The sequence below is a fragment of the Rhinolophus sinicus genome, linkage group LG02 (assembly GCF_036562045.2).
Source record: "Rhinolophus sinicus isolate RSC01 linkage group LG02, ASM3656204v1, whole genome shotgun sequence".
Taxonomy (NCBI): domain Eukaryota; kingdom Metazoa; phylum Chordata; class Mammalia; order Chiroptera; family Rhinolophidae; genus Rhinolophus; species Rhinolophus sinicus.
The window spans coordinates 95154383-95179052 of NC_133752.1; the positions used below are offsets into that span (position 1 = coordinate 95154383).

A 24670-nucleotide genomic window follows, 5' to 3' on the forward strand; every position below is an offset into this window, starting at 1 on the left:
AGATGCAAAAGCTCGAAGCAAAATTCTAATCCATGAAATTCAACAATATATAAAGTGGATAATAAAACAGATAAAGTGGGGCTTATCACATGAATATTATGTTGGTTTAACATTTGAAAATCAATCAAAATACAAAGGAAAAAACTACATGATTATCTTAATAGCTGCACAAAAAAGCAGTTGATTTAAATCCAACATCCTTTCCTGATAAAAATTCTCAGCAGACTACAGGTAGATGGGAATTGAATTGATCTGACAGAGTATCTACGAAAAGCCTATAGCTAACATCATAATGTAAAAGACTGAGTACTTTCCCTCGAAGATCAGGAGCAGGACAAGGACGTTCATTCTCACCACTTCTATTTAACATTATACAGATTCTAGCCAGTGCAAAAAAGAAAAAGAAAAAAGAGGGAGGCCAGATGGCTCAGTTGGTTAGGGCGCAAGCTCTTAACAACAAGGTTGCCGGTTCAATCCCCGCATGGGATGGTGGACTGTGCCCTCTGCAACTAAGATTAAAAACGGCAACTGGATTTGGAGCTGAGCTGCGCCCTCCACACCTAGATTGAAGGACGATGACTTGACTCAGAGCTGATGGCCCTGAAAAAACACACTGTTCCCCAATATTCTCCAATTAAAAAAAAAAAAAGAAAAAGGAATCAAAGGCATGTGTATTGAAAAGGAAAACTAAAACTCTTCACAGATGACATGGTTATGTATGTATAAAATCTGATAAAATCTATATAAATGTTACTAGAAATAAAAAATGAGTTTAGCAAAGTTGCAGAATACAAAATCAATATACAAATCTACATTCAGGAAATAATCAGAAATTGAAATTAATAAAACAATACAATAGCATCAAAAAGACAAAATACTTTAGGCTAAATCTGTCAAAAGATATGTAAAACATGTACACTGAAAACTACAAAACTCTTGTGAAAAAAATTAAAGAAGACCTAAACAAATTGAGAGGCATATTTTATACATGGGTCAGAAGATTCCATATTGTTATGATGTCAATCTTCCCTAAAATGTATGGGTAGAGTCAATGCAATCCCAATCAAAATTGTAGAAAGTGAGCTGAATCTGAAATTTATGTTGAAATACAAAAGATCTAAATAGCCAAAACAACCTTGGAAAATAACAGAAAAATTCAGCACTGACATTAGCTGATTCCAAGTGCAGTGATCAGAACACTGTGGTATTAATATAAAGATAGTCAAACCGATTAATGGAACAGAATAGAAACTCCAGAAATAGACCCACATAGAGACGGAAAAGTGATTCTTGACAAAGATTCAAAGGCAGTGCAGTGGAGAAGGGATCGTCTTTTCAACAAATGGTGCTGGAGCAATTGGACATCCATATGCAAAAACAAAACACAAGAACAAAACAAACAAATAAAATTTTGGCATATACAAAAATTAACTCAAAATGTATCACAGACCTAAATGTAAAATCAAACACTATAAAACTTAAGACATTGGAGAAAAATTTGACTTAGGCAAAAATTTCTTAAATATGACACCAAAAAGCTTTATCCATATAAGAAAAAAAACCCAACAAACTGGACTTCATCAAAATCAAAATCTTTTACTCTTCTATTAGGAGATAGGACGACAAGCCACAGACTGGGAGAAAAGCTTTGTAAAGCATACAGTTGATAAAGGATTTGTATACAGAATATATAAAGAACTCAGAAATAAGAAAACAGCCCAATAATGAATGGACAAAACATTTGAACAGATGCTTTACCAAAGATAATATATCCATTGTAGATAAACATATGAAGAAAATGTCAACATCATTAGCCATTAGAGAATGAAAAATAAAACCACAGTGAGATACCACTACACACTATTAGAAGGGCTACAGTTAAAAAGTCTGGACATTCATGTGTTGGCAAGATGTAGAGGAAATGGAACTCTCATACCTGCTGGCGGGAATATAAAGGGAAACAACCATTTTGGAAAATATATTGGTAATTTCTTTAAAGGTTTACCTACCTTATGACCTAGCCATTTCCAGCTATTTACCCAAAGAAAGTACATGTTCATACAAAAAAAATTGGACAGGACCATTCCTGGTAGCTTTATTTCCAATAAGGAAAAATTGTCTATCAAAATTGGAAACAATATACATAGGTGACTAGATAAATACAAAGTACTAGCTACTACATAGATAAATGCTATAAATACTAGATAAACACAAAGTACTCCATAAGTGGAGTATTACTCAGCACCAACAAGGAATGAACAACGGTTACACTCAAAAACATGAAATGAGTGCCAAAATAATTATACTGAGTAAAAGAAACTAGACAAAATCAAGTCTATATTGTATAATGCCATTTATATTCAACTCAAGAAAATGCAAACGAATCTATATAGTTCCCTTTATATACAATTCTAGAAAATGCAAACAAACTAAAACAGACCATTGTTTGGGTTAGGGAGGAGTGGAGTGGGTGTGGGTGGTGTGGGGCAGGGCCAGGGAAGAGAAGGACGGGGCTGGAGCTGGGAGGAGGGGCACGAGGGCCGGGGGGACGACACCAGAAAGGGCAAGGGAAGGAGGGCCAGGCAGGGAGGGGCAGGAGCAGGCGCTGGACGGGGGTGGGGGTGATAGTGACAGGAGGAGGATGCAGGATAGGGTAGGAGCACATGGGTTGAGGCGCAGGAGGCGGGCGGGGCGGGGGGGCGCAGAGACAGGCGAACAGGGGGAAGGAGAAGCAGTGTGATCTCGGGGTGTTCAGGGGGAGGCGGGGCGCGGGGGGGCGGGGCGCGGGGGGCGGGCGTTGGGGAGGCGGGGCGAGATGACGAGGCGGGGCGGGGACTGTGGGCGGCGGCGTCATGGCGCGCCTACTCCGCGCACTCTGGGGCCTGCCCTTCCTTGAGGCGTCTCCGCGGGCCTTGCGGTGCCGACTGGTCGGCGGTGGCCTCCGCGCGAGGGCCGGACATGGGGACGCAGGTAGGACGCGGGCCTCGCAGCTCCCGCGCCGCTGTCGCCGCCGCCGCCGCCGGCTTTTGGTCTTTCAGTTTCACTTAACTTCCCACGACTTGGGGGCCGGACTGCTGGTTCTGGACCGACTAGGACAGAGGGTTGTAAACTTGGAGGGGCGGAAGCGGGGAGTCGTTGACCCCTGTGAGAACTGGAGGAAAGGTGTAGGTCCTCTCCCTTTTAGTGCACACATTTTTTTCTTTTGCATAAAATGTGAGCTCAGGAGCCCGTGAAGCTTATCCTGGGGACTCCAGATGAAGAACCACTGTAGAGTTAACTACGGGACGCTGCACACTCTCCTGTGGTGGCCTTTCGTCCTTTTTTTAAATTAAATTTATTGGGGTGGCATTGGTTGGTAACATTATAGAGGTTTCAAATGTATTGCATTGTGTGTTCACCACTCAGAGTCAGTTCTCCTTCCATCACCATGTATTTGACCCCCTTTACCCTCTTCCACCGCCTTCTCCCTTACCCTCTGGTAACCACTAATTTGTTGTCTGTGTCTATGGGTTGTTTGTTTTTCTTGTTCGTTTGTTGCTTTCAGTTTTATATCCTTCGTCGTTTACACTGTCTCCTTTTGGAGTTCTGGTTTTCCTATCTGGAAGCAGGCAGTTGTGACTTTGTATCCCTGTAGATTGGCTTCCTGCCCTGCTCTATTTCCATGTATGTTTCAGAGGACCCAGGGAAACGTGGGGACTAATAATCTGACCCCCTTAAACTGATAATCATTGCTAATGGCTGTGAGACAGGCCATGGGAAAGTGTGCATTTTCTGCAGACTGCCTCTGGCTCCTCTGTCGGATTGAGGCACATTTACATTTTAGTATGAGTTACCTGTATATCAGATATGTTTCAGGTTCTTGGGCAACTGCCCTGCTGTCCCATCTCTGAATCTAGTTCTGTTCTGTGTCCGTTAAAGACATTTAGAGATATCTAACTCTGCTGAAAATGTACCCATTTACTTGGAACTCCTATTTTCAATCCCCTGAAGTTTTTGAAACGTAGTGTTAAATAAATAAAAGTACTGGCATTAAGGAGTGGCAGCTGATCGAACATGACTTCCATTCATGGCCTTTAGAACTCTGGTGTCACTGGTCAGCCAATCTGATGATATTTGTTGCACACCTACTATGTGCCAAGCACTAGTTTGCTGAAAACCACAGGAAACATCGCATTTGTGGGCTGCAGCTCTCCTCATTCCCCTTTATAGGGTAGTGGTTTCAGCAGATATTTGTCCTTACTGTTTGTACTTGGTGCTGTTGAAAACAGCCGAATGAATTGCCCTGAGATCTGAAGTTCTTGAGCAATGTTAAAATTTGACCAGACACCAATACATAACAGGAGTTGTGTAACTTATTCTAAGGAAATTTTTTTATTTTATTTTATCTGGGCATTTATCCTAAGGAAATCATTTGAAAGAACAAAACTATTTGTGAAAAGCTGTTTTTAAGAGTACTACTCTTAAGAACCAGAAACTGGCTATAACCCAAATGTCCATCAGTTAGGAATGCTTATGTAAACCATGGAAGTTCAATTCAACAAACTGTTGTGCATCCATTAAAAACTATAAACAGGTAATAGTCTTGTGGTTAAGGGCTTTGCTGTGCACAGTGTCACTTACCGACTCTGTCTTTGGGCACACCTTGAACTTGGTAAACTTAAACCTGTTTTTTTCTTCAATAAATTATGGATAAAGATAATACTAGGGTTGTACAGAATTAATGGGAAAAGGAATTTAAAATGCTTAATCACAATGATTGGCATTTAGTAAGCATGCAATCAACATTAGTTATAATTACATAAATAAATGGAAAGGACAAAAATGTAGCCACATTTAACCCACATTGTGGACTTGAAGAAAGTTGAGCATGAGAGAAATGAGATGGTAGATGTTAAAAGTGACAGAGGACTGTTCTCCAAACTCCTGTGATTATGTCATCCAGATTGACAAAGAGCAAATTGAAAGAAGAAAGTAAGTGTCCTGGATAAAATAATCTATTGTTTTAGGAAAACCTTTCTAGAGATTGTCTGCTAGGAGACCACCCTGAGTGTAAGGTTAAAAGAGTCCCGCCACTCTGGTGGGAGAAAAGAGTAGTCTGCAGGTTAGACTGGGCTGGGAATTCTTTTTATACCAGTTCCTAATAGGTTCCCTTAGTTTCAACAAGTATTTATTGAAACAGGGTTGGGTCATGTGACCGTTGGCAGTATAGCAATAGTGGCCAGAAAGGTTAGCAAAACCAGAAGGAGGTAACCAGTGGGTGTCCATATGAGCAAGAGTTTTTTTTCCTTAATGATGAGATAATCAAGACCCACCTCATGGAACAAGATAGCCAATGCAAATTCCAGCACAAGGAGAGAAAAGAACCCAAACGAACCCTATCAAAGCACAGTTTATGGTAGACCTGTGTATCCACTGAATGCAGTAGCAGCAACAGCCAAACTTTTGGGTAGTGAAGATAGCAAGAGAATGCAGAGAGAATCTGAAGAACATTCAGTCCCCAAAGGACCCACACGAGGTGCCTGTGATGTGGATTGAGGACAGAAACTACCACACACACATACACAAAAGGACGAGGAGACCAGCACTGAATCCTGCTGTCTAGTCACTGGTCACCAAAAGGCTTTCCGCATTCCCAAATAAGACCTTGCTGTGTGTTGTATGTACATGCACCTAAATGGCTATTTGGTAAAACTGCGCAAAATTTACTCATAATGCAGTTCTCATTCAAACTTTGATCAGTGCCCAAAGCACAGTGTATTAGTCTGCTAGGGTTGCCATCATTAAATACCACAGATTGGGTGGCAGAAACAACAGCAGTGTGTTTCCTCACAGTTCTGGAAGCTGCAAGTCCATCATCAAAGTGTTGGCAGGGTTTTTCCTGAGGCCTCTCTCCTTGGCTTGCAGATGGCCTTTTCTTTGTCCTTTCACATCCCTACTATCTCTTCCTCTTCATATAAGGACATCAGTCAGATTGGATTAGGGCCCATTCAAATGGTCTCATTTTAACATAATCACCTGTTTGAAAGTCCTGTCTCTAAGGAACTAAGGATTAGGACTTCATCATGGGAAGAGCTTACACCCTTCAAGTGATGCAAACCACATATATCCTGACCCGAGAGCACCCAACTGACCACTTGTCATTTTGCGATCAAGGCAGAGTCTTTCTGCCCTTGACACTGTCATCCAGGCTGGCAGATGGGCAACTAAATGTTGCTAATTGGTGCTTGAATCACTGCTTCATCAACTAGTCTGACAATTGTGGCCCACCCATGAAACCCTTCAGACACATTAATAATAGCGTGAAAGGTACATGGACATAAGGATTAGGAGAGCCATGAATGTGTACTTACTGTATTTAAATGAAGGAGTAATTCTTTTGTTTAACAATTTAAATACTATAAATTTTAAACCAAAAAAATATACAGGGGCAGAGGAAGGAGGTGGGTGTCTGAAAACCGGTAGTCACGCTCTAACAGCTGTGGTAAATATAGAGAGCTGGGGGAGAGGGAGCCGGAAGCCCACGCAGGATTCACGCCGTAGGTTCAAAGCTGAAGCATGGGCATCGCACTGAATTTTAGCCCTTCTTGAATTCCCACTTTCTAATGTCAAATACTATATTCTATGGCATGTTGAAAAACGTGAAGGGCAATGTTTCCAGGTGACAATACAGTTTTATCTCTAATCTCATTCCACTTTCTCCCCAGAAGGAGCTAGGAAGATAATGACAGCTTTGCAGACTATAAATCCCAACCTTAACACCAAAAGTCAGCCCTCCTCTTAGAAATCCATGGAAATAATGCAAGATCTGTAATACATGTGGACTGCTATGGCATCACATATTGGAAGGGTAAGGAGAGCTTTTACCACCGTGCTCTATTACTCCTTTTCTTGACAGATGTTAGTTTTAGCCAAGGTTCAAGTTTCACAAATTCCCCTCGACCAGAGTTTAGATTCTGGGAGGAGGAATCAAGAACAATTTATTCTAACCAGCAAAGCCTGTTCTTACTCTTACCTTCCTATTTTTCAGTATTTGGGGTGGCCTTTGTGTGACCAGTCCCAGCTTAGATTACTCTGACACATTGGCACTTGGCCGTATTTTGGCATCTGGCCCTTATTTGAAGGCTTACAAAATGTGGTTATACCCAGACATCTACTGGTCTTTTATATACATACATCTAACAGTCTTTTAAACTACCTAAAATGGAATGCCTTCCACTTCCCTTATGCTTAAACAAATAGTTCATCCATTAAAATTAGTTCTAATCCTACTTGCTCTTAAAACAAAAACAACTAACCCAGCCTAAAATGATTTATAATGTTTCCTCCATTCTGTTGGCAGTCAAGCTTGCATTGCTGTATAAAACTCCTTTATTGTCATCTTGAATAGTTATCTGAAGCTTATGTAGTCAATAAAGTTTTCTTAGTTTAATTGGTCTCCCATATTTGGTCCACTCGAGGTCAAGGATTCCTCCACAATTCTCCCTTTCTCTCCTAAATCGTCACTTTATCCTCTCCACTGGATCATTCCCATCAGCATACTAGAATAAAGTGATTTTTTTCTCATGTTAAAAAAGCTCTTGATCTCTTTCTCCTTTCCAGCCACCTCCAGAACTCATCAAAAGACGGATCCACAGGCACTGTCTCCCTTTCCCTCCCCCAATTCTCGTGTTAAATCTATTCCAATCAGATTCACCCCCTCCTCCACCTCAGCTGCTCTTTTTCAGGTCTCCACATTGTTCAACTCAATGGGCAATCGGCAGTCATCTCTTTCTTGGTCTTTCAACACAGTAGATTGTGCGATTTTCCTTAAAATACTTAGCACCCAGGATGCCACATTTTTGTGGCTTCCTTCCCATCTCTCTCCGCTCCTCCCCATATCCTCATCCTGTATATTTTGGAGTGCCTCAGAGTGAAGCCCTTGGGCCTCTCTGTTCTGTCTACGTGCACTGACTTGGGGATCTTCCAGTCTCCTGGCTTTAAATAACATCTTAATGATAAGGAGGCCCAAATTTACATCTCTACCTTGGGCCTCTCCCTGAACTCTAAATCCGTATTTCCAACTACCTACCTGACATCTCCATTCGAATATCTAATTGACGTTTTTAAACTTACATCCAAAACCAAGCTTCCAAACCTACTCTTCCTGTTGTCCTTTCCATCTTCCAATGCTCGGCCAAAGCCTTGGCACAGTGATCCTTGTCCCTTTCCTTTCTCTCACAGTCCACATCTGATCTGTCAGCACTTCCTCCAGCTCCAACAGCAGAGAGCGTTGAGCGTCTGACCACTTCTGAGCACCTCTGCTGCTCCCACCCTGACCCCACTTTCTTGCGTCTCTCAGCCAGATTATTCAACTTGCCCTCATACTGGTTTCCAGCTTCAGCCTTTGCCCTGCTTCAGATTTTTTTTTTTTAATTTAAGTCTATCAGCCACTAATCCTTTTAAAATATTTGAAGCCATGGTTTGCCTCTGCTAACCTTCCAATAACTTCCAAATTCACTCACAATAAAAGCCGCCATCCTTACAGTAGCCTTCAAGGCCCTCAAGTATCTGGCCTCCCGTTGCCTTTCTGTTCTAACTCCCACTAACCTAACCTTGCTCACTCCATCCAAGTAGCTCTGGCCTCCCTACTATTCATCAAACATGCCAGGCCTACCCCACCTGTTTTTCCTCTTGCCTACAGTGCTCTTCCAGATATTTACATGGCGTGTTTGTTCATTTCCTTCAAGTCTTTGCTAATAGGTCACCTTCTTAGGCCTTTCTTGACTACTCTATTTGAAATTCTGTGTGCGTGTACACATTCACACACATACACACATAAATACATATACACAGACATCCTCACTCTAATCTCTTTGTGATTTTTGAAAAATCACCTAAAGTTCTACATTCCTTACTTATTTAGTTAATTTTCCCTCTAGTCCATAAGGGCAGTGGCTCTTGTCTGTTTTCTTTACCCCTATATCCCTAACAGAATAGTGTCTAGCATACAGTAGGTGCTCTGTAAATCATCTGTTGACTAACTGGATGATTGAAGAAACGGATATTTATTAAATGCCAAAGCACTATAATATATACTAGGGATACATGGAACAAAGACACAATTATTTCAGACTGTCAGCTTCTGGTCTAATGAGACATCCAGACAATTAACCTGTAGTCATTGTGATTAAATAGTCTCTCATGGAAGTCCTGAGGGGCATGAGGACACATAGGAGGATCTTGCAACCCAGACTTGGGGGGCAGGGAAGGTCTGTTGGAGAATATAACACATAAACTGAGACCAGAGACTTCTGGTTTCTGATCCAGCAGGTAAGGATCTTAGAAGTCTTCATTCCATCTTAACAAAAAGTAAAAAGCTGAGCGAACCACGATGTGTTCTGGGGAACCCAGAGGCCTGCAGTTCAGAAGGACGGAGCATAGTGGAAGGGACGAGTGGAAAGTGGTAACCAGGGCCAATCACACAGAGCCTTGGAAGGCTCATTCGGGAGTCTGGAAGTTAACTTGAGTATATTATGTCGCATTGAACAGTTTGGGGCAGTGAGAAAAAAGGAGTGGTCAAGATAGGCGAGTACATACAAATAAAGAGACTTTTATAATAATCTATGCTGGAGATAATGGTGGCCTGATCCAAGGTAGTGGCAGACAAGTGAGAAGGAGCAGATCTAGAGTTGTTTAGAAAATAGAACCAACAGGGCTTGGTGCAAGGAAAAGGGAAGAGTCATGGACAGTGGCTTGGCTTTCAGGTTTGAAACATGGGGTGGATGAGCTACAATGTGTGAGAGAAGGAGCAGATTTGGGTTGGGGCAGGGGACGTACATGAAGTCCTTTTGTGCATGTTGATTGAAACGGGACATCCTAGTGGAGATATCCAGGTGTTGATTATATATGGATCTAGAACTCAGCAGACAGATCTAGGCTGGAGGCAAACATAGGTTTGGGAGTCTCATCATGTGGACGCTACAGGAAGCTATGAAACGGATAAAATCATCCAGGGAGCAAATGTGGAGTGATGATAGAAGAAAGCCTGGGACAGATAGGCTCCTCTGAAGCACACCAAGATTCCAGGCATGGCTAGAGGAAGGGGAGTTGAAGAAGGACACTGAAAAGGAGTAACTGGATATGCAGGAGAATTTGGTGTCATGGAAGCCAAGGGGATGGAATACAAGATCTGACAAGTTTGCGAACTTGTTGCAACGATATTGCTAACATTTTTTTGATATCAGAGGGATTATTCATTATGAATTCGTACCAACTGGATAGTTAACCAAGTTTACTATTTGGAAGTGCTGAAAAAGTCAGATGACCTGAACTTCTCACCAACAATTCATGGCTCTTGCATCACAACCATGCACCAGCTCACACGGCACTGTCTGTGAGGGAGTTTTGAGCCAGTAAACAAATAACTATGTTGGAACACCCTCCCTATTCACCTGGTCTGGCCCCCAATGACTTCTTTCTTTACCTGAAGATAAAGGAAATATTGAAAGGAAGACATTTTGATGACATTCAGGACATCAAGGGGAATATGATGACAGCTCTGATGGCCATTCCAGAAAAACAGTTCCAAAATTGCTTTGAAAGATGGACTAGGCACTGGGATCGGTGCATAGCTTCCCAAGGGGAGTACTTCGAAGGTGACCGTAGTGATATTCAGCAATGAGATATGTAGCACGTTTTCTCAGATGAATTCGGGAACTTAATTGTCTGACCTTGTATACCTCAAAACAGAGAATGTTGAGTATCAATACTACTGAGAAGTAAATGAGATAAAGATGATGTGTTCCTAGGTTTTACTAAGAAGTCCTCAGTGAGCTCTCTGAGAACAGATTCAGTACAGCGGCAGGTGTCACACCCAGAGACACTTGATGTCACCATGCTCCACTGTTGCTGATACTAACTTTGCTTGCCTGGTTGAGATGTAACTTTTACATTTTTCCATTGTAGAGGCATATTTTTCTTACTTGTAATGAATAATCTTTGGGATCATATTTTGAAAATGTTTGTTCCATTCTTCAATAGTCTTTCACCCTGGGGGTTTAGAATCCCCTGATGATTCTTGCTTGAATCAGTTATTATTTTAGTGATTGTAAAACTGGTGATTTTTAAAGTTTTATAATTCCTTCTCCATTTATCACTTGGCATACTGCATGATAACTCTGAAAGCCACCGAGCAGTAATAATCGTCACATAAATACATTTTGCTTTTCTTCCCAAGAGATGAGTTCGTGGAAAATTGCACGTAACTGTGCTCTATTTCCATAGGAAAATTTCAGAGGTATATTTCCATAGGAAAAAAGAAATCCCTGTACGCTTATAAAAACTATTTAAGAAAGGACACCTTTGAATATATTTCAACAGGTAAAAACCCTTTAGTAAAATGTAAACGACCATAAGCAATCAACAATATGCAATACTAAAAAGACTGTATTGAGCATTATTATGACCTGGTGATGAAGACATGTCTTTTCTTGCTGAAAGATTATTTAGCAATTTTTTGTAACCAAAAATGGATTTCAAATATAATTTTCTGACATGTTTGATATTTGGTGGTGACATCACAGGTATTTACCATTTCATCTTCAGTGCTATGGTCAGGTTACTCATCCTTCAGGCCTCTATTTTCTCATTTATAAAGTGAGGTGGACAGATTATAAGATCCTTTCAAATTCTTAATGTTGGATGATTAAAACATTTATTATATAGGTTGGGTTTCTGCCCCTGCTTCCCCCCCCCCCGCCTTTAGCTAAAGAGAGTGCAATTGACCCCTGAACAACCAGGGACTTAGGGGTGCAGTCAAAAATCTGCATATAACTACTAGTTGGCCTTCTCTATGCTTGGATTTCCAGCCATGGATCAGAAATCCTGTATTGTCCTAGTTGTGTGGTTTACATTCGTTGGAATAAAAGTAAGATAGAAGCAAGAGAGAATAGAAGAAAGGAAACAAAATGTAGGTAAAAACCGTGAAGCATAAGAGTAGATTATAGTGGGTCTCAGTTTCCCTTTCAGGAGCACATGCTGTAGGAGTCTCTGCTTTTTTCCACATAAGAAGATTTTTTTTTAATAAAGACTTCCCTTGACAAACAAACTTAGAGATATCTTTATAAATCCGCAAGGGAGAGGAGTTTAATAACCCACTAGCTCATCATTCTTTTCTCTCCAATCACTCACTACTCCCAGCTGTATCCTGACAGGAACTACTCCTTTGAACACAGTAATGGAAGAAGGATCAATTTCAACCCTTAGGTATCTGAGGAGAATTTATTCTGCACTATTTCATATTTCAGCTGCCTCTTCAGTTTCTTTGCCCCCAGGGCAACTAGAAAACTGGCTGTCTGCTTACTACTCATTCCTTATTAAACTAATGACTCAATTAGAGTAATTTGTATGAAAGCTCTCTAGTCCCTGTGAAGAAAGAAAGAGTGGAAGAGAGGGGAAGGGACTGGTCGTGCATGTTAGGAGAGAGGCTAAGGAGGGAAGAAGGTCATTGTGTATTTTTGTTTGAATTTAAAAAAATCTTATTTAACAATACAGGGTCTGTGACAAAGCATGAGCCATCCCTCACCAAGAGTGAATGGCGAAAGAAGCTGACTCCAGAGCAATTCCATGTCACCAGAGAAAAAGGAACTGAACCGGTAAGCTACACTGATTTACAATTTTCTGATTAAATGCGTGGATTGGGGGGATTGGAATAGATCTAGGTACAAAAGCTAAGTCATCACCGCACACTCTACAAATCTGGCCCCCTCCATTGTTCTTCTCCGCTCTCCACACTCCATCGCCTCGCCTGCCTGTTCTGCCTCCTAAACAGCCTCCCAGTCCTCTCCTCTGGCCCTGCCCTTACCGCCACACTGGTCCAGGTTCCACCATCTCTCACCTGTCTGACTGCAGTAGCCTCTAGCTGTTCTGCTCACAACCCTTCTCGCTCCTCATCTAGCCGTTCTCCATACGGCCACCAAAGAGATCTTTTCGAAACATACATCTGACCACATCAGTCTCCTGCTTAAAATCCTTTAGTGGCTCCCCAGTGCTTTCAAGGTAAAGAGAAGTTTTTAAATAGCTAATAAGGCTCTAAAGTCTCTGGTCCCTACCTCCCACATCCCTCCTCAAATCCTGCCACGTTTCCTCTTGATCTCTGCACTTCAGCCACAGGGTCCTTTCAGCTCTCCAACCCCGGGCTCCCTTCTCCCTTAGGGTCCTCATACCTGTGTTCTCCTCTCCCATCGCCACCCAATCCCCCCATCCCCAATTCACTCTCAGCCCAAACCTCACTTCCTCAGGGAAGCCTTTTCTCAGCCCCAAGCTGAGTTTGCCTTTCCTAGCCCTTTTCCTTAATAGCATTTGCCATCGTTGGTGTATCCCTAGCAAATAACATGGTGCCCGGTACCCAAAAAATAAATTTCTGTGAATGTTGAAAGACTGCAGGCTACGAGGCAGAAACATGATTTACACTGCATTCACTAATCTCAGCTTTCATTCATTGCCTAAGAGAAAAGTCCTCAGTGGTTCCTTATGGTAATACCATTTTTACAGTGCTGCATTTCCTAACAAGTGGTATGGTGTGGACACATATATGGCCACTGGAATAGAGCCACTGAACTTGGTGATTAGATGCTTTCATTTCTGAAGCAGACTGCACAGAGTGGAGCCCGGCACAGCAGTTTTGTAAAGCTGTGGAGGATGTCTTTACCTTAGCCATCCCTGCAAAGTTCAGGTCGCTGCCCCTGTGGCCTTATCATCATGGTCTCACCCTCAGCTTCTCTGATATGAAAGTCATCAGACAAGCCAGCAGATCCCAGTAGATTTTCGGGGAAGACTGTTATTTTTGAAAACCGCCGTGGGTAGGATTTTAATACAGCCTTCACTGGGAAAGAGACTACATTCGCCATTAATACGTGATGCTCTATACAGTTGTGTGTATTCCCCAAATATTCTAAACCGGCGTGTCCTCAGGAACAGAGCCAGGCAGGGTTTGGTATACTTGTATACACAGAGCCTGGAGATGAGCTGCCAGATGTTTAGCAGAATAAATCTGTGGGATTCTCAAACAGATGGTGCACTATCCTCTGTGCATTTGGCCATTTTACAAAATGAGCCTCATCCGTTATTTTAACTAATGTTATAAATCCCTTTCATTTGATCCGGTTCCACATTTAACATTTTAGAATATTGCAGAACTATAAGCCTTTGTTAGCTTCATGAGGCTAAGGAAAGAGAAGTAAAACGTCTAAACTTTCTATTTGGTGACTCAAAATTAAAAGTCAGTTACCCATGTTTTAATTGGGCAACAGTAACATGCCAGCACCCCGCTAGGTATGACAAGGGAGTTTACAGTCTGGTTGAGTAATAACTAAAAGTCAGATACCAGTAAAGGTGGGCTTTATGCAGTCCCTGCTCTGTCTGATCCACTCTCCACATGCTTCACTCTGCTCTGAGCCTTGGGAAGGGTAACCAGCTCCCTTGCGCTCTGGCTACTGACTGAGTTTGGCCAGTGGGAGATGCCAGTGAGATCAGATGGCAGGATAGAGAAGTCAGGATGCAGGGCCCTCTCTCTAGCTGGGTTCCTTTAGTGCAGTTGCAGCTGCTGCAGGCAGCTCTCACCTACAGCTGCAATGTCACAGGTTCTGGTAACTGCCCCTTCCTTTGTCCCACACACCTAGTAGTGGCAGTGTGCTCTTATGGTCACTGGCCCAGGGTGCTTCACCCTCCCTTGTTGGTTTCCGTTGGCCCTGTCCCCATTTTGTTAATAGGTCTGTATGACATTATCAGGGTGTCATCTGTTTCCGATAGGTATGTAGTACTAACAAGATTAAAAAAAAGAGAGCTCCCATTGGTCCAAACAGTATGTCTTAGTCAGTTCGGGCTGCTAAAGCAGAATACCATAGACCGGGTGGCTTAAACAACAAACATTTGTTTCTCACTGTTCTGGAGGCTAGAAAGTCCAAGATCAAGGTGCCGGCAATTCAATGACTGGTGAGCGCTTTCTTCCTGTTTGCAGAATGCCGCCATCTTGCTGTGTCCTCATATGATAGAGAAAGAGGGCAGCTTTCTCTCATGTCTCTTCTTAAAGGGCACCAATCCCGTTCAGGAAGGCTCCACCCTCAGGACCCAGTCACCTTCCAAAGGTCCCATCTCCAGATATCATCACACTGGGGATTAGGCTTCAACAAACATTCAGCCCGTAGAACAGACCTTGTAAACCCAAGGGGTATGTTGATTGTCATTCTGTCCCTGACCCTGTGCTCCGCCCCCCTACAGTCATTTCAGTTCTCTCTTCTGAATAATTCTTGAATCTATCCTCTTCTTTTTATTTCCACTGCTCGTGCCACAGCTAAATCCAGGCCTTCATGAGTGGCCGTTTGATTGTTCTTTGCCTCCAGTGTCTTCTTGCCCTGGTTCCGTGCGGATGCTGTGTGCACACCCGCTTTAAGTTTCCAGTGGCTTCCCAGTTTCCATTGAAACTCTGTAGCCTGGTCTCACCAAAGCCCCTTGTGATCTGGTTCTCTCTGCCTTTCCAGTGTCATCTTTCTCTGTTCTCCATCTTGTCCTGTTCTGTCACATGGGCCCTGCCCAAGCTGCTCTGCTTGTCTGATACTTTTCCATTTCTTTATCTGATTAACTCTTACTCATCCTTCAAAATTCAGCATAGTGTTTTGGCATTTTCCTATAATAAACATCCATCAGCTGAATTTTTAAAAATAATAAAAGATTTTTTTGGAAAAAAAAACAAGCACCCTGATCTGAGACAGCAGCTGGTACAGAAAGCCTTTGCAGAAGCTCCCCTAGTCGTGAAAGGATTAGTGCTACCCACACTCCTGCTCATCTCCCCCTCAGAGCTGTGATCACATGGAATGATAACTGACGGCTCAGATGTCTCTTCATACCTAGGTAGCAAATTCTTTGAGTGCAGGAACTGTGGGTTGGGTTTTTCCCCCATCTCTACAACCTTAGCACCCAGCCCAGCACTGGGTACATACTAGGTTTTCAGGTAAACACTAGCATGAACAGTTGAGACAGAAGCTGAGTTTGGCCCTAAATAAGTGCGAGGACATAAGATTGGGCATGAGGGGAGACATCAGGAAATCAGGCGAGGAGACAGCGCATAGGTGTCATTGCATAAAATATATCAGCTAAGGATTCCTTCTCATTTGAAATTTTAATGGTAATGCCAGTTCCCTGTCACTTCCTCTATCCAGCCGTCCCCTGCAATGACAAAATTATATCTTGAATCTTAGGCTGTCTAGATCCAATGAGTAGGCTTTCTAGATCAGCTTCAGGACTGGGAGCCCTGGGGCATATGTGTCTCATCAGCCCCTGTGGGAGGGATGTGAAACTCCCTCCTCATTACAGATGCCCATTCGCACCAATGTTGGGAACAAGCAGTCAGGGGCACGGGCCATAAAAAGACCAGCTCACTACTGGTCAGATTTCTGCCACTAAGTTTAGGGTCTTGAAAAAGGGAAAACATCCAGGGTGCCCAGATGCTAGGCTCAGTAGGTTAATTTGAAATTGTCTGTTATTTAGCTCACTGAAAATGTACTGTTAATACCACCACAGGGAATATGAGTGTTTGACTTGTGAGTGTGTGGAGTTGGGAAATACAGAGCAGCCAGAAGAGTCCAGCATATTTCTTAGGTCAGCTCTGAGTCTCAGTGAGCCGTTCTGTGCTGATGCTTCTCTTCCATTCCATAATATGGGACAGTGCTTCATAGTCGGCTTGTGCAAGAGTTTCTTTTTCTTTAATTTTCTTTGACAGAGGAGATAACAAAAGGAATTAGACAAAAATGGTCTTTAAAAAAAAAACAAAAAACAATGAGATCCAGTTTGCAAAATAACATTTTTTTAAAAAATTGACTGCTCACTCATTGCCTGAAGTCTCCTTGTTCTCCATGTGGGAGACCTTTAAAAACCTGCAAACTCCTGAAGCCACAATGAATGTAGTAATTTCATCTTAAGTCGTCACTTAGGCACTGGGAGATCCTAGCTCATTATTTAGCATTTATTAAGTATGCAGTGTCCTTAACACTGTGTGAAGTATATTAAAGGCACAACCCCAATCCCTTTGAACTACGCTTTTTATGTATTTATAGTCTATCTTTAATTGGAGATTTCAAAGTGTTTTCAATCGTGGACTAGATTCCTGTTGTATTGACTCTTGAAATGGAGACTGAAATCTCACACAATCCAGAGGACTGTTCTCTCCCATTTTCGCGGACTTTGATGTCCCTGAATGAAAGGTGCTACATAAATACAAGGCACTAGTAATGTCATAATTTGAATATTTGGCACAATAAAGGCTGGGTTGTAAATAAGCCCGTTGGCTGCTTCATTGGGTACGTTGTAATTTTCTCCCTGATGATATTCATCAAATTAGTACAAAAAGTGCTTTATTGGGGGCCTTAATTGTGGATTTAAATCTACTGTATCACCTCTTGCTGATGTTGTCAGAAACCTGAACATGATATATCTAATTGACTTTCAGCCTTTCAGTGGGATCTACCTAAATAACAAGGAATCGGGAATGTATCACTGTGTGTGCTGTGACAGCCCACTCTTCAGGTGAGATAAAGGATCAAGAGATTCTGAAGGAGAACAGACCTCTAAATTTTTTCAACTCTGTCTCATATGAGGCTTTGGATAAAAACATACCCATGTTGTTTTATTTGTCCTTGTTTGGCATGGTTGCTATAAGGAGAGCTATTTATATAAGATACTTGCTTGTCTTAATTATTTCTAGCATTTAGAGCAGTTAACAAGACTTCTTAGCTTATATTCTTCCTTTCCGTATCCCCGAGAAATAGCAAAATAATAAAACTTGGTGGGTACCTTAAGAGAAAGCTATTAGAATTTTTTTCCTGGGAAGTATTTAGAGAAATCTAAACCATAATAGTATTTGCTTGGCCATGTGATTAAAACTATATCTCTCCCAGGGAAAATGGGTTTATAATTCAATTTAGGAAATGTAGAATTTTATGAGGATAGATTCCCCACAGTGCTTGACAGTAGTGAATAGCATGCCCTCTTGTATGTAGCTAACAGTGAATTTAATTGTCCCTTGATTTCAGAGCCTCTTTTAAGTCAATCAGGATCTGAAATCTTTCAACAAAGGCTTTTTTGTTTAGACATGCAGGAAACAGTCTAAAAAAAGTAGATTCGATGAAGAAGAAAGGAAAACATCTTTGAAGTCTTCTTTTTCAGAACTTCAAAGACTTTTTTTTTTTTTTTTGCTTTTGCATCAACCCTAAATTGGTTTAGAATAAAATATAAATCAAGCCAGCTCTGTGGACCATCCATTAGGCAGTGCTTCATTATGTCCTTTGGGCTCTTCGAGCAACTGGGCTTTCCTACTTATGTTGGCTGAATCTGAAAAGCTAAACCCTGCCTGCAAGGATGCGGAAAGATCGGGATTGATTTTCCTTCATGCTCACAGATGGGAGGCCTTTGCCCAGATTCATTCACTCTGTCAGTGGCAGGTGAGGAGATGTCAAAGATGGTAGTCAGCCCAGGATGGGTTGGGGACAACTAGGAGAGGAAGGTTAATTGTGACACAGTAAAATGTGGATGTGTATTTCTGAGGCATTAGTTATGCCATGATCTTTGGTTCTGTTAAAGAGAAGTAGGACATTGAGATGACCAACCTGTTGTAAAAATGTAAAGAACCATGTTTGAAAAGTGTAAAGGATGCCTTGTTGCTATATGATAACCAGACAGATGTTCTCTTTCTGTCTTTGGACTGTGAAGACCAAAGGTCATCCTTGTAAGAGCCCCTCCTACATTGTATTCTTCATTTTTTTATTTCATTGGTGTTTCGGTTTGTGCAGTAGTAAAGTTGAAACCTTCCGACACGATGCCAACCATCCCGTCACCGCACAGGTCAGGCAGGGGATCCCAGAATGTGGGAGCAGGTAGGACCTAGGGGCCAGAGCAGAAAGCTTGGTCCAGTAGGACTCTCTGCAGTGATGGAGAAGCTCTGTGTCTGCTCCATCCAGTCAGGTTAGGCACTAATCTCACGTGGCTACTGAGCACTCTAAATGTGGCTAGAGCTGCTGAGAAACTGAAGTTTTTATTTTATGTAATTTTAATTTAAAAATGTAACTTAAAGGGCCACACGTGGCCAGTGGCTACTGTATTAGCACAGTGCTGATCCAAATTAAAGAAGTGGAGTGACCTTTTTTTTTCTGCTATAGCTGCAACAGCCAAAAGTAAAATAAGAATATATTCATAAGAATCATTTAGGTTCTAGAATATACTCTTCTTAAAGATACATTTGTTTATAGAAGAGACTGTGAAGTAGAGTGGGTAGGGCTGCCTAGATGCTACATCCTGGATCCATTACCACGTGAGCTTGGGCAAGTTTCTGAACCTCTCTGTGACTCAGCTTGCTCACCTGTAAGATGAGCACGATAGCTGTACTGAATTCATAAGGTTGTTGGGAAGATTAACTGAGTTGTGAGTGACATGTGAAGGCACCAGAGCAGTGCCTGCCACACCACTCACTCACCACGAGCAGTGTTCACAGGGATATATCCTTAGAAATAGATAGGTCTTTTTTTAGGGCTATATATATATGAATGTATACTGAGAATATGTTCTAATCAATGAAAACTCTGTAAATGAAGACTATATTCCTAAGCATGCTTCCCATTCAAGAGGAGAGTCTTAGGAATACATTCTTGTTTTGCCTCTCATTTTCCCCCTCCCTCCATCTCTTGTCTTCAGCCTTAATAATGGGGAGCAGGGGTAGAGAAAAATAAACATCCCCTCAACTGCTTGTGTAGAGTCAAAGGGATGAAAATCAGTCAACCAAAGCTAAGTAGCGCCAAAGGGATGTGGGACCACTGCCTCTTGGCAGCTGGGCTTGTTGCTGCCTGCAGACTTGCTGTCACTTGTAACCTATACGGTGTGTGTTCTGCGAGAGCTGCTGACCCTCCAAAACAGAGATCGTTAATCCAGGGTTTCCAGGGTCAAGAGCATCTCAGGATGTCAGCATTCCCTTGGGAACTCCAGAGTGTCGCTTCTTCTTCTTTGTTAGCCTTGGAATTGTGTGACTTGGCCCCCTCCCCTGCTTCCTCTCGTCCCCTTCCTTCTCATTCCCCTCAAATGCCAACTCTGGAAGTTTTCATTAAAATCTACTGTGGGAATCACGTATTTCATGGCCATAAATCGTAGAGAAAATAGAGAGCCTGATATTAGTTCACTTTTTGCATTACATCCCAATGTCCTACATGTTAGAAGCAATGAAGGAACATTGTTTCAAACCCTTTTTTTGGGCTCTGATTCCTTCAAATAAACAGAAATTCTTCTAAGATACTAGGGTTGTTAGTTATCGCCAGGTGCCTTTGCTGTTAGTTTGGGGGCTGTGGAATTTCCAGAAATGAAGAAAAAAATCAAAGCAAATAAACACATAACAAAACTAAAAAAGACCCTTCTAAGAGTGCATGAGAAGAGATTATCTAGAATGGTTTTAGTGGGCCTTATAATCTGCTAATCATTTCAGTATGTATATTGGGATTTCTCATTGGCCTTAATATTTAGATTGCCAGTCTTAAATTCTGTATGGCCTCTTATATTACTTGGCAAAATCTCCAGATTCTGTTAATTGCATCAATAAAGGTTTATTTCTTCCCATAAAATGTTTTAAATGACTTTTTATTAGTCTTATATTCATTCATTTAAAAATTTATTATGTTAATAATTCTCTATCATAATTCCTTCAATGATCTAGTTTGCATACAATGTTGGGGGTGGAAAGGCTATGATTAAAAGATACTTAAGATGTTTTTCCCTGGGCCAGAGTGGTATGGATGAATGTTTTTGAACCTTTGGAAAAGCATTGCAAAAAACTCAACCTGAATGTGTAGACACTTATGATTGGACCCATGGCTGCTCAAATTTCATGGATATCTGTTAATGATAATAATGATACTAAAAAATAATAGCTACTGACTTATGTACCATGTGTCTGACACTATGCTAAAGACACTATATACAGAAAGTATCTCAGTTAATCCTCTCAGCAAACCTGAGAAGTAATAATGCCATTATTAATCTATCGATTAGGATGCTGAGGCTTTAAAAGATTCAGTAACTTGCCAAGATCACATAGATGTGGCAGGCAGAGTCCGGATTCACACCCAAGTCTTTCGGAAGTCAAAGCCCTTACTCCTCAGAGTCATACCTGTGGTTCTCAAAGCCTGGTCTGAGGACCTCGAGAGTTCCTGGCACCCTTTTAGGGGATCTATGAGGTCCCCCTTTTCTAACTGCACATTCGTGAGGCCACATCCTCTCCCTACACTTTAATCAGAACAACACTGCAGCAGATGGAATGCAGAAGCACATATGAAGATTCAGTTGCCTTTATTTAAACTAAACATTAAAGAGATTTGCAAAATTGCAAAGCAGTGCAAATCTTCTCACTAAATGTTTGTTTCATTTACAACTATCTGTCATTAAAAAATGTTACTTATATTATCAGGTAATGAATTGATTATTTTAAAAAATAATTTAATGCATACATATATTTTAATTCTCAGTTATAACTTCTAATTTGTTCAATATTGATATACATAACTCATGTAAACAAAAGCTCTCAGCAATCCTCCATAATTTTTTAATAGTAAGAGGTCCTGAGACCAGAATATATGAAAATCACTGCGTTACACTGGATATTTCTGCCCAGGTTTGTGTTCTAAACTGAGCTTCCTTCCCGGTCCATAGGCTGGGGATTTGATTATTTGCCAGAATAGTTTTTTCCTCTTTGCTCAGTATTTTTTTTTTATTTGCAGTGTTTATAATTCATTTCTTCTCATTCTTTTTTAGATAGAGTGACCTCACTGGCATTTGAAATTTAAAAACCTATTTCCCTAGTGCCATGTAAGGGAGCTTATCTTTCAGAGCGCTTAGAGAGTAGGTCTTTGGTGAGTAGACGAGCTCGCTGCCCTCCTCCTCTGGCCCTTCCCAGCCTTCAGCATCACTCGCACTCATCACTGTGGGCTTCCCTGGGAAGGTCAGGCTTCACTGCAGTGATTGGCTCAGGGTGACCAGGCTTATTTATTAATAATCACAATCATAACGAACGTTCCTGAGCACTTACCATGTGCTCCACAGAGTAGCTCTTTAAATTCTCAAAACCTTCCCTTAAGGTAGATACTATCCCCATTTGGCAGATAAGGAAACTAAGGCTTAGAGGGGTGAAGCAGCTTGCCCAATTTCACACAGCTAAGAAGTATCAGAGTCAGCTTTTGGATCCCCGCAGGCAGTCAGACAATCCGAAGCTCCCATCAATAAAAATGGCTGTTTCATCAGATCTCACACTTCCTGATATGCCAAGCCCCCCCTTCAACCTCTACTACTTCATTTTGATTTCCCCCTGTTCTACGTTGGACACATGGACACATGGATTCGATCTGTGCTTCTTAATATGAACCACAGTTCACAAGCTCCTCGCGTTTTCAGGTCCTTGTCAGACATTGAGAGGGAAGCCTGTAGCTTCCAAGGAACAAGAAACCCTTTCACTGCAATGGAAAAATGTCTTTAATAGTGAACGTGTGATGGGCAAAATTCCCGTGGAGCTGATTGTCACGTGACTGGCCTTGGGCTCTGGCAGAGGAGACAGGGAATCAGATTATGCTCAGTAGAAAAATAAGTTGGGGCATATAATGCCCTTTGTGAGTTCATAACAGTCTTAGCAGCTGTAGTGTTGGGAATATCTTCCCCAGTTCTGAGAAGAAGTACGGCTCTGGCACTGGATGGCCTTCGTTTTCTGAGGCCCATGGCACTTCTGGCTTTGATGAAAGTAACACAGGGATCCTGAGACGCGTGGACACCTCCTTAGGATCAGTTCGCACAGAGGTTGTCTGCAAGCAGGTGAGTTCCTTTGATTTGTCTTCCCCAGTGCCACAAAGAGCTCTCTTGTCCTTGGCGTATATGGTTGTCACTGAAGCACGTTGGGTTTCTATGCATGCCACTTCCGGTCCCTCTCTCCCATCACTCTGGGTGCTGCAGGTAAGAGGAGGAGCCTTCCTGAGCCACAATCTGAGCAGCCTGTCCTGGTTCTGGCCTGCCACAGCCGGGCGCAAAGAGGGGATCTGAAAGAGCTGGCCCTTCACGTTCTTTTGAACAGGGACAGGCAGCAGGAAGGCCGAGCATGGTTGGCATCTCTCCACCTTCTTCCCTGCTCTGCGGTGTGTCACCAATAGTCAGAATGACACTGCAGGTGACATTAGCACACTATTCTGTGAGCTCGGTAGGAGAGAGTGGCTTAAATCCAGACAGCAGATTCATTTTGATACCCTTGTGTGCTCAACTTTTCGGGTTTTGTAAAACACCAGAGGCAAGCAGATAAACATAGCGGAGTTTTGTGTTCAGTAAAAAAACAATAATAATAATACACTGACTATAACAACATTATTGAGTGCTTACCCAGGAGTTGTGTTAATGCTCTACTTACATTGTAGCAATTAATCATCACAACGGCTCTATTAAGTAGGTGTAATTATCCCCATTTGATAGATGAGTAAATCAAGACCTAAGTTCACTAACTTGCTCACCTTCTCAATGATGAAGCAGAGAGCTATTTACCACTACTGTGCTCTGCATCGTTTCATTTCTTAGTCAAATTCTGATGCAATAGACTTTTTTCCCACACACGTCACTGGAGTGGGGCAACCACGTGGGGTTCATCTGTCTAGTTTTACGTAAAGAGCTTTGTCTCAGTGGAGAAATGACGGAGGCTTCTCTCCTTTGCAGTGTGAAGCTCACCTTGGCCATGTGTTTCCTGATGGACCTGGGCCTACTGGTCAGAGGTTTTGTATCAACAGCGTGGCACTGAAGTTCAAACCAGGGAAACACTGACTTTCTCCAAGGTTCCCTTCCCTTGCCACTCCTTCATTAACACCCTCAATTATCATAATTCATGTAAATGACTTGTGTTATTTACTATGAAACTAAGCTAAGTTTGCCACTAGCACCCAGTAAGTCGTAACTTCTCTAACTTACTTATCTGGAATGAACCCAACCCTGACTCCAGCTCTGACTGTGGAATTTCACAGAAAGATAGAGGGACAGCCATTTCCGTCAAATTGACTCCTATAGGCGGTGTCTGGGACCCAAGGGCATCACTCTTTGGGGGACATTAGGAGGCTGATGGACTATAAGCCAAAAAATTCCTGCAAAATTACCCTGAACTTTCCATTAAGGTTAAGTCCTTACAGATGAGGGATCGAGTGAAAAGAGGAAGGCAACACAGGATTAGAGTAATCAACAACCCAGCATTGAAAGAAGCACTGAGAAGCAGACAGGCATGGTGATGGATGGGTTGCAGTCAGAACTACAGCAGGTCTCTAGATCCCGCATCCAGTCCTCTTCCCATTATTCTAGTTCCTATAACTCACAGTCAGAATCCAAGACTCCTATTTTTCAAATTATCTGCATATAATAAAATGCACTTCTTTTAAGTGAACAGTTTACTGAATGTTGATAATTTTATGCAATCATGTAACCTCTACCACTATTTTTCCGATCATTTTTCTTCATTTTCCTTCAGGAAACTATCTCTTCTCTTAGAGTGTTCGAGATGCTTAATACATACGTTAGTTCTGTTGCCAAGAACCTTGCCCTTAACTTTGTTAGTGTACAACAATGCCAGAGGTACGCTGGGTAACAGTTTTGCCAT

General features: G+C 41.9%; 1 protein-coding gene across 1 annotated transcript; it reads left to right on the forward strand.

Annotated features, from left to right (window-relative positions):
• The first annotated feature begins 2823 nt into the window (after positions 1-2823).
• MSRB2 (methionine sulfoxide reductase B2) lies at positions 2824-24457 on the forward strand. Its single transcript, XM_019741064.2, has 5 exons — positions 2824-2970; positions 12532-12632; positions 17480-17556; positions 22716-22863; positions 23746-24457. The coding sequence occupies exons 1-5, from the start codon at positions 2853-2855 to the stop codon at positions 23848-23850; spliced, it is 549 nt and encodes a 182-aa protein (XP_019596623.2). The 5' UTR covers positions 2824-2852; the 3' UTR covers positions 23851-24457.
• Positions 24458-24670: the final 213 nt, after the last annotated feature.

Excerpts from the sequence above, each read along its gene's own strand:
- MSRB2 (XM_019741064.2), top strand. The coding sequence starts at position 2,853 with ATGGCGCGCCTACTCCGCGCACTCTGGGGCCTGCCCTTCCTTGAGGCG. Across the intron at positions 2,971-12,531 it reads GGCCGGACATGGGGACGCAG|GGTCTGTGACAAAGCATGAG; the intron begins GTAGGACGCGGG and ends TTAACAATACAG. Across the intron at positions 22,864-23,745 it reads CAGAGGTTGTCTGCAAGCAG|TGTGAAGCTCACCTTGGCCA; the intron begins GTGAGTTCCTTT and ends TCTCCTTTGCAG.